Source organism: Ursus americanus, chromosome 2, assembly GCF_024610735.1.
Source record: "Ursus americanus isolate L20-20 chromosome 2, mUrsAme1.1.p, whole genome shotgun sequence".
Taxonomy (NCBI): Eukaryota; Metazoa; Chordata; class Mammalia; order Carnivora; family Ursidae; genus Ursus; species Ursus americanus.
Window position 1 is genome coordinate 92,508,155 of NC_142128.1, and position 16,034 is coordinate 92,524,188.

General features: G+C 38.7%; 2 protein-coding genes across 4 annotated transcripts in view; both read left to right on the forward strand.

Moving 5' to 3' along the window:
- Window positions 1-9,962, forward strand: part of ANKRD45 (ankyrin repeat domain 45) — a 60,816-nt gene extending 50,854 nt beyond the window's left edge. Inside the window, exon 6 of one of the 3 annotated variants that reach the window (XM_045811417.2) lies at window positions 9,897-9,962. In XM_045811417.2, the coding sequence (XP_045667373.1) occupies window positions 9,897-9,901 (5 nt within the window). In that variant the 3' untranslated portion in view covers window positions 9,902-9,962. The other 2 variants (XM_045811415.2, XM_087858781.1) reach the window with 2 other exon arrangements.
- SLC9C2 (solute carrier family 9 member C2 (putative)) overlaps window positions 9,962-16,034 on the forward strand; it is a 104,059-nt gene continuing 97,986 nt past the window's right edge. Inside the window, exons 1-3 of the mRNA XM_045811414.2 lie at window positions 9,962-10,097; window positions 12,039-12,139; window positions 14,263-14,391. Coding sequence (XP_045667370.2) covers window positions 9,962-10,097; window positions 12,039-12,139; window positions 14,263-14,391 — 366 coding nt within the window. The remainder of the gene's footprint in view (window positions 10,098-12,038; window positions 12,140-14,262; window positions 14,392-16,034) is intronic.

Consider the following 16,034-nt stretch of genomic DNA (forward strand, 5'->3'; position numbering starts at 1 on the left):
GGGATGTAATTCTTTTTGGGGAGGAGGGGATATAATTCTTATACTATAAAATTTACCATTTAAACATGTACAATTCGGTGGATTTCAGTATTTCACAGAGTTATATAATCACCACCATCTAATTTCAGAACATTTTACCACCCCGAAAAGAGACACCATTGGCAATCACCTCCCACCTCCTACGAGCCTCTGGCAACCACTAATCTTTTCTATTTCTATCGATTTGCCTGTTCTGGACATTTCACGAATGGAATCATACAATCTGTGGCATTTGGTGTCTGGATTCTTTCATTTAGCATATTGTTTTCAAGGTTCCCTCCATGTTGGAACATGTTTCAGTATTCCTTTCTCTTTCTGAATAATATTCCATTGTATGGATTCAAATTTATCCATTCATTAGCTGATGGATATTCGAGTTTCCATGCTTTTGGCTATTATAAATAACAATGCTGTGAACTTTCCTGTACAAATTTGTGTGACTGCTTGTTTTCATTTCTCTTGGGAGAATTGCCAGGCTGTGCCTAATCCTTTGAGGAACTGCTGAACTATTGCCAATAAGCGGTTTATATGAAGGTCCAATTTCTCCACATCATCATCAACATTTGTTATTGTCCTTTTAAAAAAATTTAGCCATCCTAGTGGGTGTAAAGTGGTATCTTAATGTGGTTCTAATTTGCATTTCCTTAATTACTAATGATGTTAAACATCTTTTTATGTGTTTACTGTCCATTTGTGTATTTTCTTTGGAGAAGTATCTATTTGAATCCTTTACCCATTTTTAAACTGGGTTGTCTTTTTGTTGATTTATAAGAGTTCTTTATGTATTTGGAGTCAAGTCCCTTATCAGATATATGCTTTGCAAATATTTTCTCTCATTCTGTGGATTATCTTTTCATTTTCTTAATTGTGTTCTTTGACACAGAAAAGGCTTTGAGTTTGAAGTCTAATTTATCTGTTTTTCTTTTTGTTGCTTATGTTTTCAGTGTCGTGTCTAAGAAACATTGCCTCATCCAAGGTCACCAAGACTTACTCTTATGTTTTCTTTGTAAGAGTTTTGTAGTTTTAGCTCTTTTCATTTAGCTCTATGGTCCATTTTGAGTTATTTTTTGTATATGATGTGAACTCATTCTTTTTAATGTGGATATTGAGTACATAAGATTTTTTTGTTTATCAAAAGGGGCTATTTTTTTTTAAAGGTTAAAACAATCTAATCTAGGTCTTTCGGCAGAATATCCCTTGCCATCTTTACCCGGTATCTATAGAGCTTATGCATAGCACAGGCCTAGGTCCCCTGAAGGGAGACAGATGATTTACATTATCCTTGTCTGTAAGCAGCCCACCACCCAGTCTGTGAGTGAGCACGTATACCTGAAAAGGTATAGTGCTGTGTATGTTCCAAGAAGCCTAAGTATGAAGAGGAAGTATCATGAAGAAAGAGGAATTGCCTGACAGGCTGGGTAGCAAGGGTGGAATATGGAAGGAATTCTGGAATGAAAGCCCAGTATGATGATGAAAGGTTCAAACATGGGAAGAGAGAAGAGGTCAGTATCCATCCGGGTGATTGTAGTTGAGTCTGTGAGGAACAGTAAAAAATAAGGTTGGAAAGTTAACTTGTGCTAACTTCATTAAAAGTACTAAATTATAAGCGTAGATGTTTGGTCTTTACTTCCAGGGCAGAGGGTTGCCACTGAAGGCTTTGGGGTTGCAAAGAAGAGGGATTAAATAGAGAATACAATGGCTTTCCTTATAAAATGGATGAAGAAGAGACTAGAGGGAGTGAGACCAGCATAGTCCAGGAGTGAGATGACTAAGGCCTGAATTATTGATGGTACAGTTTGGTTCCCACCATCTCCCCCTGTTCTACCACTGCTGTTAGCCTGGCCCATCTCCCCTCCCTGCTTCGCTTCCCATCTCTGAGGAAGAATCACCTCTCCCCCCATGTCTCCTACATCCCCTCCAAGCACCCCAGTATCTTATACCTTCGTATTGTAGAAGTGTTAGATCCTGATGGAACCTCTGAAATGATCCTCTCATTTTACAGTGAAGAAAGTGAAGACCAGAGAGGTTAAGCAATTTATTCAAAGTTATTCTAGTCAATAGCAGAATTAAGAACAATAATATCGATTACATGGGAAATATGACCTCATACCTTTAAATATTAAAAAAAAAAGGGTAAGGGAGAATTCTTGAATTGACATGCCAACACGAAGGCTTAATTAATGACTGGTTCAGGCTGGGACATACTCATTTATTTCATGCCAATATTTTAAAAACTGGCTTCATTTTTGTTTAATATGACAAGCTAATTAAGTGTAATTTTAAAATCTGCTTCCTTTCAGGTCAAGTGAAAAGTGCCAAATCTGTAGGCTAAGCCATGGGTCAGAAAAGAAGTCAAGATCATACCTTCTACTGAATATATATTTTATAAAAGACCATAATTCCTTCTAGTATTTATAAAAGCAAATTTAATATGCCAGCCGAAGTTAAGAAAATCGATGTGGGGTTTTATAAAAAGGTTTAAGTATGAAGTTAAATCGCCCTTTTTAAAATTTTACCCTATTCAGCATGCTTACCTCCAGATGCCCTGGCCTTGCCTCTGCTCCAAGTGCAGGTCCGTGTGAGTCCCATATGCTCTTTCCGGAGAGCACTCGGGTGCAAGTCACTCACCAAGGCTCTCTGGAAGCTCTAACACCTATAAAAGGAAGCTAACAACTTTCTGTGTAACTGAGGCAGGACATTTCCATTCAACTGAGGAATTCTATTAAAAAAAAAAAGACATATTAGCTAGGAAAAATTTGTTCTCCCTGTCTCAAAAGGAAAGCTATAGAATGCCATTCTAGAGCAAGGAAATATTAGAAATGGTTTGAATCAGGGCCCTTATCTTGTACAACTATTACTTTTTACGTCCAAATTAAAATTTACCTGAGGGGGCATTTAGTCTTTTAGTGAAACCTCTTTTCTTTATCTTTAACCTCCACCTCCTTGGTCTCTCTCCCTCTCTCTCTCTTTCTCTCTCTCTCTCTCTCTCTGTCTCTCCACACACACACACATTTAGATTTCCCCTATTCTGTAGGTTTGGCAATATAGATATTTTAGCAGATCTCCATGGTATCTTTCTGTTCTGTTTTATACTTTTTAGGTGTTAAATGTCACTGCTGGTTTCATATTAGTGATTTGGAATGTCTTTTTTTCCTAGTTTATCTGAGAACCCCCGAACCTCCCGTTACTCCGATTTTGTAGAAAAATTTTATAGAAAGAACATGTCTTAAAAAATCCCCACATTTGGGGCGCCTGGGTGGCACAGCGGTTAAGCGTCTGCCTTCGGCTCAGGGCGTGATCCTGGCGTTGTGGGATCGAGCCCCACATCAGGCTCTTCTGCTATGAGCCTGCTTCTTCCTCTCCCACTCCCCCTGCTTGTGTTCCCTCTCTCGCTGGCTGTCTCTATCTCTGTCGAATAAATAAATAAAATCTTTAAAAAAAAAATCCCCACATTTATTTGTTGTTCTTATGACTTTCTTTTTTGCCCTACCCTGAAAGCTAGTTTTTCATTATAGAGGGGAAGGAAAAGAAGCAAGCAATTCAGTAATTCCTTGTCGGTTGACATTTTCTCAACCATGGTTTTGAGATAACACTTTTAAATTTGTGTCACAAATTTTTAAGTTTTGAGATAATTTTTATGCATGAGCGATTGAGTTTCAGTTGCCTTAAGCAAAAGAACAGGGCGGTACCTGATACTCCTCCCTGGCAGACCCGGGGGAGTCCTACAAAGAGGGAGGTTGTCTGCGTTTGCTCCATTCTGCTGTGCGCTGCAAGAAGTCCATGACCTTTAAGCACTGCAGCAATTTGGGACAAGGCTAGTTGCCATTTTTAGTGTTTCTGCTCTAACTTTCTGTTTGCTGAGCCTTGATCTTGAATATGACATGACTTCCCAGGCATGTTGTCCCGGTAATTAGGGGAGGATTCCTGAATCTCACTTCAAAGATTCCTAGATAAGACTGAGACACTTTGGGAGAGGCCTAGTGCAAAACAAACCTCTGTCTCCTTTACTGATCTTTCCAACCTTATCTTCAAACTTCTTGAAGCTTTTAATGTATATAGTCATGTTGTCTTCTGAAAACTCCTTGATTGGCGCCTTTATGTCATTATGGTTCCTTTACTTTCTTCTTCTTTTTTAAAAATTATTTATGAGAGAGAGAGAGACAGTGAGAGAGAGCGAGAGCATGAGCAGAGGGGAGGGGCAGAGGGAGAGGGAGAAGCACTCCCCACGGAGCAGGAAACCTGACCCTGGGGCTTAATCCCAAGACCCTGGGATCATGACCTGAGACATAAGCAGATGCTTAACTGACTGAGCCACCCAAGTGCCCCTGGTTCCTTACTTTTTAAAACAATCTCCTTTTCTAACTCCTTCACTAGTTTCTGTGGTCTGAATGTCCTTGTATCCCCCCCTTCCCACAAATTCATATGTTAAGACCTAATGCCCAATGTGATAGTGTTAGGAGGTGGAGCCTTTGGGAGGTCTCTTCTTATGAAAGAGACCTCCGCACAGTTCACTTGCCCCTTGCACCATTTGAGGTTACGGTGAAAAGACAGCTGTCTAGATGGGCCCTCACCAGACACTGAATCTTCTGGCACCATGATCTTGGACATCCCAACGTCCAGAACTGTAAGAAATACATGCTTGTTGTTTATAAAGTACCCAGTTATAGTAGCCCAAACCAAGACACCAGCTCTTATTCTTCATCTTGCCTCCAGCAACAGAAACTTCAAAAGTCAGTCCTAGCTTACAGTTTTATATATCAGGTATACCTCAATAAAGCTGAAAAAAGAAAAAAAAGGCCGATTTTGACCCTTGGCAAATCAGTCTGTAATTCTTCACCCATGGCCTTCTCTATCCCCAGTGTTAGGAAGAACTAATCCCTCCTCCTTTCTGGCACCCACAGTGCTAAGAGCCACATATATGTTCTATTTAATTGTTCACATATCTGTATCCCCATGTGAATTGCGAGCTTTTTGAGGGTAGGGGCTCTGTCATGCTTTTCTTCATACCTTAAGAGCCTGTAAGATAGTAAGTTAGTAAATAACAGTTGAATAAATTCTCTTTTGGTGCTACCTTATTCATGGAGCTCACTAGTCTTCATTCATTTATAGAACTTATTCACTTTTTCTAAAAATGACTCCTGAGCCCTTCTCTGTATATCTTGTTTGTGCCGGTGCCCCATTTCAACTCGCACTTCTCCAGCAGACCAGCTGCATGCGCACACAGCATCATGATTATATATCTAGTTTCTCCTATTACCTATTTTCTGACCTTCACCTTGAATTACCAAGGGATCTCACTTCAAAGATTCCACTGATGTGAGGATCTGGGTTTTGAGAGATATAGTACTTCTTGTGATCTGTTGTTGCACTGAATTATATGTATATTCATAGAAGAGTTAAAATACCCTTATGCTTTGAGTTTCACCTGTTCTGAACACCCACAGAGTAATTACTGTTTCAGTTTGCATACTAGTAAATTAAAAAGTGGTCAAGCAAAGGCTAAATTCAGTGCTGTGATAAACTCTACAATCTTGAGACTTCTGTATTTTGATAGGAAAAATGTGAAAAAATGAAGGAGGTTGAAATGACATCACTAAGAAAACAACTACTATCTGCTATCACTATTATTTAATAAAAGACAAGACATTTTAACATCAGAAAAGAAGGGAAACTATGATTTCATTTTAAGGCTCTGCCCTTTAAATTGAGTAAATTAATCTTTATTATGAACTTTTATATTTTTCTCATTTTGCCATGTGTGATGGAACTTTTGTCATGAATCACCACTGGTTTATGGTCCAGCCTTTGAGAATAACTGTCTAGACTGAGCTGAAGCAAGCGGAATGCTATTTAGATTAATATGATGCCCCAAGTTGTAAAGCGCTGACAATACACTCTGATATTTGATCTAATATCTGATACATTACATTCTCCAAGTTGGCCACATCTCCTGTCCCACATGTTCTTCTTACAATGTGACTTCCTCATAGAGAGAGGTAGGTCTCTCTTCTCTCCTCTTGAATCTGGGCAGGCCTGTGATTATAGTGGAAGTAATAATATGTGATTTCCATAGATCATAAAAAGTGATGCAGTCTCCAGCTAGTTCTTTTGAGATGCTCGGTCTTGGAAACGAGTCTGTATGGAGAGACCCATATGGACCGAAACTGAGGCCCCAACCCGAAGCTCTGTCTGAGCTCCAGCTAGCAGTCACCACCAACCCGCCAGTCATATGAGTGAGCCATCTTGGAAGTGGATCCTCCAATCAAGCCACCACAGCCAGTGCTATATGGAGCAAAGAGAAGCCTTCTCTGTTGAGTCCTGCCAAAATTGTAGATTTCAGCTAAATAAATTATTGTTGTTGTTTTAACGTACTAAGCTTTGTGTCTGTTTGTTATGCAACAATATATAACATACAAATTTTGGACTCTGGAAGCAAGAAATTGACATAACAAACCCTAAAATATGTGATGTTGCCTTTATGGGACTGGGTGACAGGCAGAAGCCCAAAGGGTCTAGAGGAGAATGTCAGTGAAAGCCTGCAGACTGTTTAAAAGCCCCTAGGAGTTGATTAGGAGTTTATAGGAAAGGGAGGAAAATGTTATTAGAAGCTGGAGAAAAGGGGCTGTTTGTGATGGTGGTAAGTTCAATCACACTGTTGTCTAAGTAATGAACTCAATGATCATGCTAAGGATTTTTCTAGACGGTAGTCAAGTGCCACTTGGCTTTTTCTGCTGCAATGTGAGAGGAGAGAGATGAGCTGAAAAGGAACAGTTCAGTTTTCAAATGAAATATAAAATAAATCTAATGCAGCCAGTACTCCCTGGGTTTGAAAATAAAATTGTTTCTCATGCCTAGCCTTTCTAGATGGCAAAAATGTCTCAAACTAAGAAATGGATTCTGAGAAACGATAAAATCTCAGGTGGGATTGTGAGGTCATAAGACCGTAGAGATATCTAAGGTGGTGCCTCCTGGAACTGCTGAGACTTGAGATAGGCTTTCCCCATGCATCTAGGAAGATGACCTCTAGCTGCTGTAGGCAGTCATTGTCTAGCTAAACCAAAATGCAAAGATAATAGCTCACTGTCAGTAATGGTATATATCAAGCTTAGGAACCATCTAATTGGTCCTATCTGAGTCCCATGCCCATCCCTGAACCAATCATTGTATAGGAGGATGAGAAACTATGACTAAGCAGCCTTGTCTCAGTCAGATAATATAATCTATTATCAGAATATGGGGTTGGGGGAAACACACTGGGCAGCCTCTCAGCACTCAGCTCCCAAAGCTGTCGTAGTCTACTCAGCTGGCTCTACCAAAACTGGTGAAATACAGATTTATTATTGCTTTTCTTTAAGCTCTATGGGAAAGACTGCGATGTAAAGAAATTCGATCATCTCTGTATTTTAGTTATGTTCTGTCCCTACAGGGCTATGTGTAATCTAGAGCCAACTATGAATTTTGTCCAAGGTTTCTCAAGGTATGAGGATTTTTCTAAAAGCCATGAAGAATCTGAATTTTGAAATGTGAAGCTTCATGAGACTTACCCGTAGGGTCTAGGTGACCCAAGTGAGTCTGAGGGGAAGCAGGATAGGACTCGATAGAAGGCGGAAGGACATTACTCAAAATGATGTGAAGTAGAGGAGAGAATTCAAGGTGACCAGTGGTATAGATAACATAAAGATGAAATAGAAGGGGTAGTGAACTTGGTAACTAGGAGAGTTAAGTAAGGGCATGGCAAAGAGTAAGGAATGGGTCTCTCAAGAGACAGCCTGTGAATAAGACAGCTTTTTTCTTTTTTTTTTTAAACATGGTCCTTGGGATTTATGGGCTGAGTGGTTTAAAAGAACCATACGAGACAACAACAAAATGTTGAAAGCAAATGTTTTGGAGAATGGTGTATGGGTACTAATGGTGGTTGCTACAATCAGGGTCAGACATAGAGCTGTTGACTAAGACTCTTTAGTTTCAAGTAGGAATTGAGACTTTCGTTTGTCAAAGGTTCTTTGATATATAGTGGTGGAGAAGATTGATGATAGCTTTAGTAATCTCACTGCTGTGCTGTTATCCTTGGTGCCCCGGGGAACAGGATTAGACTAGTATGACAGAATGAGACAGTAGAATTCCATTGTCACAAAATAACCTCCTTGGTAAGAAACTGTAAATTGATTAACAATATTCATTTTTTAAAATTTGTACTTTGTTTTTAGTGATTAGATTTGAGGCAAAAATATATTAAGTTTGGCATCACAGAATTTGGGATACATTTGTCCTCCTATGAAGAGTGAGTAATATTTCTTCAAATTAAGGGCCAAAAGTGAGAAATTCCCATTGAAAAGGAAAGATAGGTAGAAAAAAGAGAAAATGGGAAAGGAGGAATGAAAATGTCAGACGGGAGGGCAGGCAGTGTTGAAGAGGATTAGGGCTGGAGGATGAAAAAAAAGAATATATATTTTAAAAAAACATATAGGAGGGTCTTCTGCCTACACAGTGAATAACCATTTCAGCTATTATGTCAGGCAAAGAAAATCAGTTAAAACAGTTGTGGGTATAGACAGCTTGAGCATTAACAAATTCAAGATTCCCTGGAACTGGATCACTTAGGTACTTCTGGGTTGGGGGTGGGGATGATGTATGTAGCCAATCAGAATGGAAGTAAGTTGGCAAGAAACCAATGGGAATTAGGCATGGAAATGCCTTTGGGTGTGATATCAGTTGGCAGTACTGTCCCTGGCAAACAGCCGCAGAGCTGAGTAATGTTCTTTGTGATTTTCAAGAGCCTTCATCTTGATTTCAACCCTGAACCAGCTGAGCCTTGGAAGACGGTATCTCTGGTCTTTGTAGTTTGGAGAACTTGATTTGAGAGTGATGCTGTAATGACGGGTGGGGATAGCAGGATGTGAGGATGCCAAGGACCTGAAGGGCTATTTGAGGGATAGGTCAAGTGATTTGAGGATGAAGCATTTTGAATCTCATTTCTGGCCCATTCCTGCTTCACGTCAGAATCATGGCTTCTAGAACAAATAAGTGCAAAACGAAGAACAAAAGATTAAATATTATTGGGGATACTTCAGGAACCTCTAGGAATTTTTAGATTAAGGATAACTGCAAGGAAACATAAACCAGAATAAGCCCTTCTCTGCACCACCACAGAGATGTTCTGCACAGCTGAGGGTTGGTACTGAGACTGAAATCGAACCTATTATTTATGTGCCAAGCCATGTGCCCTGTCATCAGGAAGGGGGACTTTTTCTAATTCGAATCCTCAATTTTAGTATTTTCCTTTGTTTTTACATTATTCACCCCCCACCCCATCCTGACCTTATCTGGTGTGACTCAACTTTGACCTCATTTCCCATTTTGGATTTGGAGGGGCCCAAGAGAGGGAAGAGGGGACATGGGATTGAAGTAGTAAAGGGGAATTCCAGAATGATTTGTACCCATAGAGGAAGAGGTCCCTCTCAAAAAGTTCAGTTGATTAAATATTATGGAGAGCTTATTATGGGCCACATACTGTGTGCACAGCCTTAAGGAAAAATAATGTCCAGCCCTGGTCCTTGAGAAACTCACTGTCCATCGAGGAAGGCAAACACACCCCTAGATAATACAATGATTAAGTGAAGAAATCTGTGCAGTTGCTGCCCTGTATATATGCAGAAGTGGGAGGAAGAAACACTAACACTGCTGTTGGTGTTCCTAGTAAATGCTCTTGGAGCAAGAGGTAGAACAGAAGGTATCAATGTGTGCCCTGTGGCAAGAAGAAATGTGCTCAGATCTGAGTGTGGTTCAATCTTAGGTAGAAAGAATGTGGATGCATTGGGACCTGGCAAGTCTCATTTTCTTTTTGTGTATTATAACAGGTTAGTCTGTGGTGGTGAAAATAATAACTCACACGTGAATTCATCAAATTAGGCCTGAAAAAACAATGTCAAACACGAACTCTTCCTTCTGGCTGCAAAGAGAAGGTAACAGACCTGAATTACTCTGCGGAAATTCAGCTGGCTACACCATTGTAAGTGGGCATTTCATAATGCTTGTGTGTTCCACCATTGTTTTGGGAGGTAGGTGGTCGTTTCTAAATTTCATCTTTCCTCTGCCCTCTGAACCTTTCTCAGTGCAGAAAGCGATCACAACTTCATCAAGAGAAGTCCAGTGAAACTGTAAGATGTGAACGAATGTGGACAGTGTAGCTTCATTGAATTATCAGTAGTGTCTCTACTCTGTTCCTTCCTTCAGTGGCATGTGCTGAGCACAGCAGAGTGGTAGGCAGAAGGGGAGTTAGACAATCCTTAACCTCAAGGAGTCCTCTTGCTGGGGAGACAGGTAAACGGTAATTACAATGCAATGGGGTTAGTTCAACTGTCAAGTTGTGGTCCAGAATCTCTAGTAATGGTCAGGAAAGCCTCGTGCTGCCTGTCTGCCAGGCTTAACCCAACCAACGTATATCTGGGATGAGGGAAGGGGGATGAGGGCAAATAGAACCCAGACACTTGTTTCACAATTTGCACAGTTGGTGTCATCAATTTTGTCCATTTTATTATGGCTTTTGATGTGATTTTACTTCAGGGAACATGCCACCTACTCCACCCCCTAGTGGGGAATTAGGAGAGACTTCACAAGTAAGGGCCTCTTAAATGATCATTAAGAATTCAATAGGTATGGTGAATGATATTCATGCAGATGAGATGCCAGACTAAAAAACAGAGGCACTTTATTCCCCAATTCAACACTAATGATTAGGGAAATTTTTCTAGTCCTCTTTATTTTTTTATTTTTTTATTTTTTTTAATAGTAATTTTTTATTATGTTATGTTAGTCACCATGCAGTCTATCCTTAGTTTTTGATGTAGTGTTCCTTAAAACATTTTTCTTTGGGAAAAAAGGTCAGATGCTTTAAAATCTTTTCTGGAATTGGGAAGACTATTAAAAAAACAATGAAGCAAACACTCATAAAAACTTCTTCCATTTTACTTATCAGAGAGTAAAATCACCTTCTCTGGGATGAGCCTTTAAAACACACACTGATGACACCGGTCCCCTGTGGTACTAGGAGGTGCTGGTGACCATGATTTCACCAGCTCTAGATTTTTGATGATTACATAGAGATAAATGCTCCAGCAGTAAAGGGCATTGCAGAAATCGTTTGAGAAACGTTCTTTAGCCCTACACGAAAGAAGTATTCAATAAGTATCTACTGATTTAGCTGGAAGACAGGAAATGCAGAATCTGGAATGCCAATGAATCTTGCCCTAGGCATAAATTAATTGTATTATAGTCCCTGTATTGCTTCTGGAGGGAATGAACTGAATAATGTTGGACAGAGGAGAGAGTGGCAAGGCAAGAAAACGCATGTAGGCAGAGAATAGCACGTGTCTTCTGTGACTTGTCTGGTGAAGGCCATTTTCCCTATAGTTAGAGCTCAGTTCAAAGTATTTCTGGCTTTTAGAACACTATAGAACATATGTTGCTGTAGTTTAGGATAAGTAATTACTAATAAAATGTGTACTATATATACGAAGTTTGGCTTTTCAAATTTCTTATCATCAGATCCACAGGGAGGACATTTGTACAGTGATGTGCCTGTTGGTGGGCAAATGGGAGATTGTTGGAACTTCAGTATTTTCCAGATTCACCTGTGACAGAGGCTTCATCACGCGTGTCTTAAGAGCCAGCATTGTCAATTGTTTATTCATAATGATGTGACACTCAAGAAGTTTACAATTAAATAGAGAGAGGGCATATTAAATGTTTTGAAACTATGCATTATGTCTAAATAACACATACATGGGGACGCCTGGGTGGCTCAGTCAGTTAACGTCTGCCTTCGGCTCAGGTCATGATCCCAGGGTCCTGGGATCTCGTCCCACATCCGGCTCCCTGCTCGGCAGGGGGCCTGCTTCTCTCTCTCTCTCTGTCCCTCCCCCCTGCTTGTGCGCTCTCTCTCTCTCTCGCTCCATAAATAAATAAATTAAAAAAAATAACACACACATGTATTTTTTCAGGATTTTTGAGGACCTTTTTAAAGAATTCTGAAGTCACTGTCTTGATAATTCTTTCTGTGTTAGGATTTGTGATAGGACAACTGGCTCACAATTCTGTTCAGGTAATGTATTTATGATAAATTAGTAACTTAAAGAACAAAGACCAAAATCAAGGTTTACTCTCACCCCTATCCCTGAATGTATGGAATTAAAAAAAAAAAAATTTGAACAGCTGGGGTGCCTGGGTGGCTCAGTTGGTTAAGCGTCCAATCTTGATCTTGGGGTTGTAAGTTCAAGCCCTGTATTGGGCTCCATGCCCAGTTTAAATAAAAAAAAAAAAAAAGTGTGAACAGCTACTGAAAAAAATTCATCTGGTATTATAAATTTTGAAAGTGAAAAACCATACAATAAAAGAGATGTAAATTAGAGGAGCTTAAGATAAAACACTAGTATGGAAGTAAGGAAATTTGGATTGCATTCTTGGGTTCTTCAACATCTGCTTTGGGAGCCTCGCTCTTTTTTCTTTCGCCTGGTGTATACAGGCTTTGTCTGTGCTATTGTCTGCAACACCTGTGGAGATGTTATCAATGGCAGCTGTTATTGTCATAATGAAACATGGTTACTCTTTCCTAACTGCTAGATTCAATACAAAATGCATCATATACTATATAATAGAGATACAAGAAAAATTGTGTTAATTTATTAACTCTTGATTTCAAATGAATAACAGTGTGATCAGTAATGATTTATCTTCACCCATTCTCTTGTTTTTTTAAAAATGGAGACGATGCTTGTATCTGTCTAGGATTTTAAAAGCCTCTTACTCTTCTGAAACACCCGCATTACGATTAACATCTTTTGAATGTTTGCTATGTGCCAGGCTCGCTTTAAAGTATTTTCTGTTTATTAGTTTATTAGCTTATTATTAATTCTTTTTTCCAGTGAAATATGGAGCTGTTTAATTTTAAAAATGTGTTTTATTTGAGTATAATTGACACACCATGTTACATTAGTTTCAGGTGTACAACATAGTGATTCAACTTCTCTATATGTTATGCTATGTTCAAATTAATATTAATTCTTGAGTTAATTCATTGACCTTCAGAGAAAACCAGTGGAAGTAGGTATTCTATCCTATATTACAGATGAGGAAACTGAGGCACAGGGAGGTTAAGTAATGAAGAATAAAATATTAGTTGAGCCAAAAACTTTTTAGTGTACAACCTTCATGATTTATGTCTTATATTCACAATGTGTGCTATTATCTATGTGTTCTTTTTCTCTACTTGATTCACGGAAGGACTTCATTATTTTCTTTAAAGACTTATTTATTTATTTATTTATTTATTTATTTATTTATTTATTTATTTGAGAGAGACAGAGAGACAGCGTGCGAGGGAGTGCAGGAGGCGGGAGGGGCAGAGGGAGAGAATCTCAAGTAGACTCCTGGCTGAGCAGGAGCCCAACCCAGGGCTCAGTCCCACAACTCATGAGAACCCAACCTGAGCTGAAACCAAGAGTCAGACGCTCAACCGATTGAGCCATCCAGGAGCCCCAACTCACTGAAGGACTGAAATGAAAAATCCTAAGCAAATATTTGTAAAATCACAAGTGCAAGTTTCCCTTTTCTGTCTTAACACAAATTAGAATAAATATCTAACAGTCAAATAAAAAAACACTTATCTGTGAACACCTAAGGTCATGTCAGGCTATCACCTTTGAAAACACTGATTACATGGGGCGCCTGGGTGGCACAGCGGTTAAGCGTCTGCCTTCAGCTCAGGGCGTGATCCCGGCGTTGTGGGATCGAGCCCTACATCAGGCTCCTCCGCTAAGAGCCTGCTTCTTCCTCTCCCACTCCCCCTGCTTGTGTTCCCTCTCTCGCTGGCTGTCTGTCTCTGTCAAATAAATAAGTAAAATCTTAAAAAAAAAGAAAAGAAAAGAAAAGAAAAGAAAACACTGATTATAATACTTACCACAAGCAATGTTTGTGTCGCCCAGACTCACACAATTCTCTGGTGGATAGAGGACTGGACATATAACTCATCTGGACAGTCAGATCAAGAAATCTATAAAACCCTCAGGACTGGCCTTGTAGATAACAGCTCATTACTTGCAAATTGGAATATACTAAAACTTAACATTGATTGCTATACCATCAAATTCTAATATCTCAAATTACCTAATACTAATTTCTAATACCTCAGAATGGCAGCCAACTATTTATTTGTCCTTGTTAGTTTAGGTGTACCAAATTGTCTACCCTCTTCTGAGAACACCAAGTTTTGCGCTTTATTGTTATTTTTCACCTATAATTATATTTATGGCTGCTCTGGATGTGGACTTTTGTATCCTCAAGAATGTGTTTTGGCAGGTAAGAATACATTTTAAAAAATTATGGTCAATCACGCTTATTTATGTTACCAGAAAATGTTTGTCTATAAAGAGGATTAACCATTCACAAATCTCACAGTTTAGTTGTTCCTACCCTCCTTATTCTGTGGAACCACTAATTAAAAGGAGTTGAGGGGGAGGCAGAAGGAATAAATATTTGCTGAATGACCACTGTGGTTAGGCACTGAGTAAATATCTCTATTTTACATGTAAACAAATTGTGGTTCAGAGGTCACAGACAAGGCTGATAATCCAGGCAGAACCTGGATTCCAATCTCACATCTGACTTCATCTCAACTCTATCTGTAGATTTGCCCATTTTCACTGCTAAGATTGTTTTATTTATGGCTTCTCTTTTTTTCTTCATCATGTTTAGCAGATGATTTTACTTTTTCTTTCAAAGAACATTTTATTTAATTTTATTCTGTACTTTTCTTAACACCTTGAGTTAGATATTAGTCGATTGATTTTTAGCTTTCTTATTTTTTGTATTTTGTACACTTAGGGCTTTAAATTTTTCTGTAACTACTCTTTTAGCTTCACCCATGTTTTGATTTTTAGTGTTTTTTTTTTTTTTTTAGAGAGAGAGGGAGTGCATGCATGCCCGTGTGCCTACACACATGGTGCAGGGGAGGGGCAGAGAGAGAATCTTAAGCAGGCTCCACGCCCAGCACAGAGCCGCAAGGGGCTCCATCTCCCGACCCTATTATCATGACCTGAGCTGAAATCAAAAGTCGGTCGACTAACCAACTGAGCCATTCAGGTCCCTCGTGATTTTTAGTGTTTTCATTATCATCCCAAATCTACCTAAAATTTTTACTATGCTTTTTTCTTTGACCCATTGATTATTTTTTTCTCCATGTGTGGAAGAATTTTATTAGTTTGTTTTATATATTTATTATTGAAGTATAGTTGACATACAATATTATATTAATTTCAGATGTATATCCTAGTGATTTGATAATTATATACATATGAAATTCTCACCATGAGTGTAGTCACCATCTGTCATCATACAAAGTTATTACAATATTAATAATTACATAACATATTTCCTAAGCTGCACTTTTATCCCTGTGACTTATTTTATAACTGAAAGTTTGTACCCCTTAGGTCCCTTCTACTATTTTGCCCATTCCCCACCCCTTTCCCTTCTGGCAACCATCAGTTTGTTCTCTCTATTTATGAGTCTATTTCTGGTTTTTGTTTATTTATTTTGTTTTTTTTTTTTTTAGATTCCACCATAAATGAAATCATATGATATTTGTCTTTTTCTTACTGACTTATTTCACATAGCACAATACCCTCTACATTCATCCATGTTGTTGCAAATGGCAAAATTTCCTTTTTTATGGCCAAGTAATATCCATATATATATATATATATATATATATATATATATATATGCGCCACATCTTTATGCATTTATCTATGGATGGACACTTAGGTTGCTTTCATATCTTGGCTATTGTAAATAATGTTGCAAAAAACAAGGATGCATATATCTTTTTGAATTAGTGTTTTGTTTTCTTTGGATAAATACCTAGAAGTGAGATTACTGGGTCTTATGATACTTCTAGTTTTAGTTTTTTGAGGAATCTCCATATAGTTCTCCACAGTGGC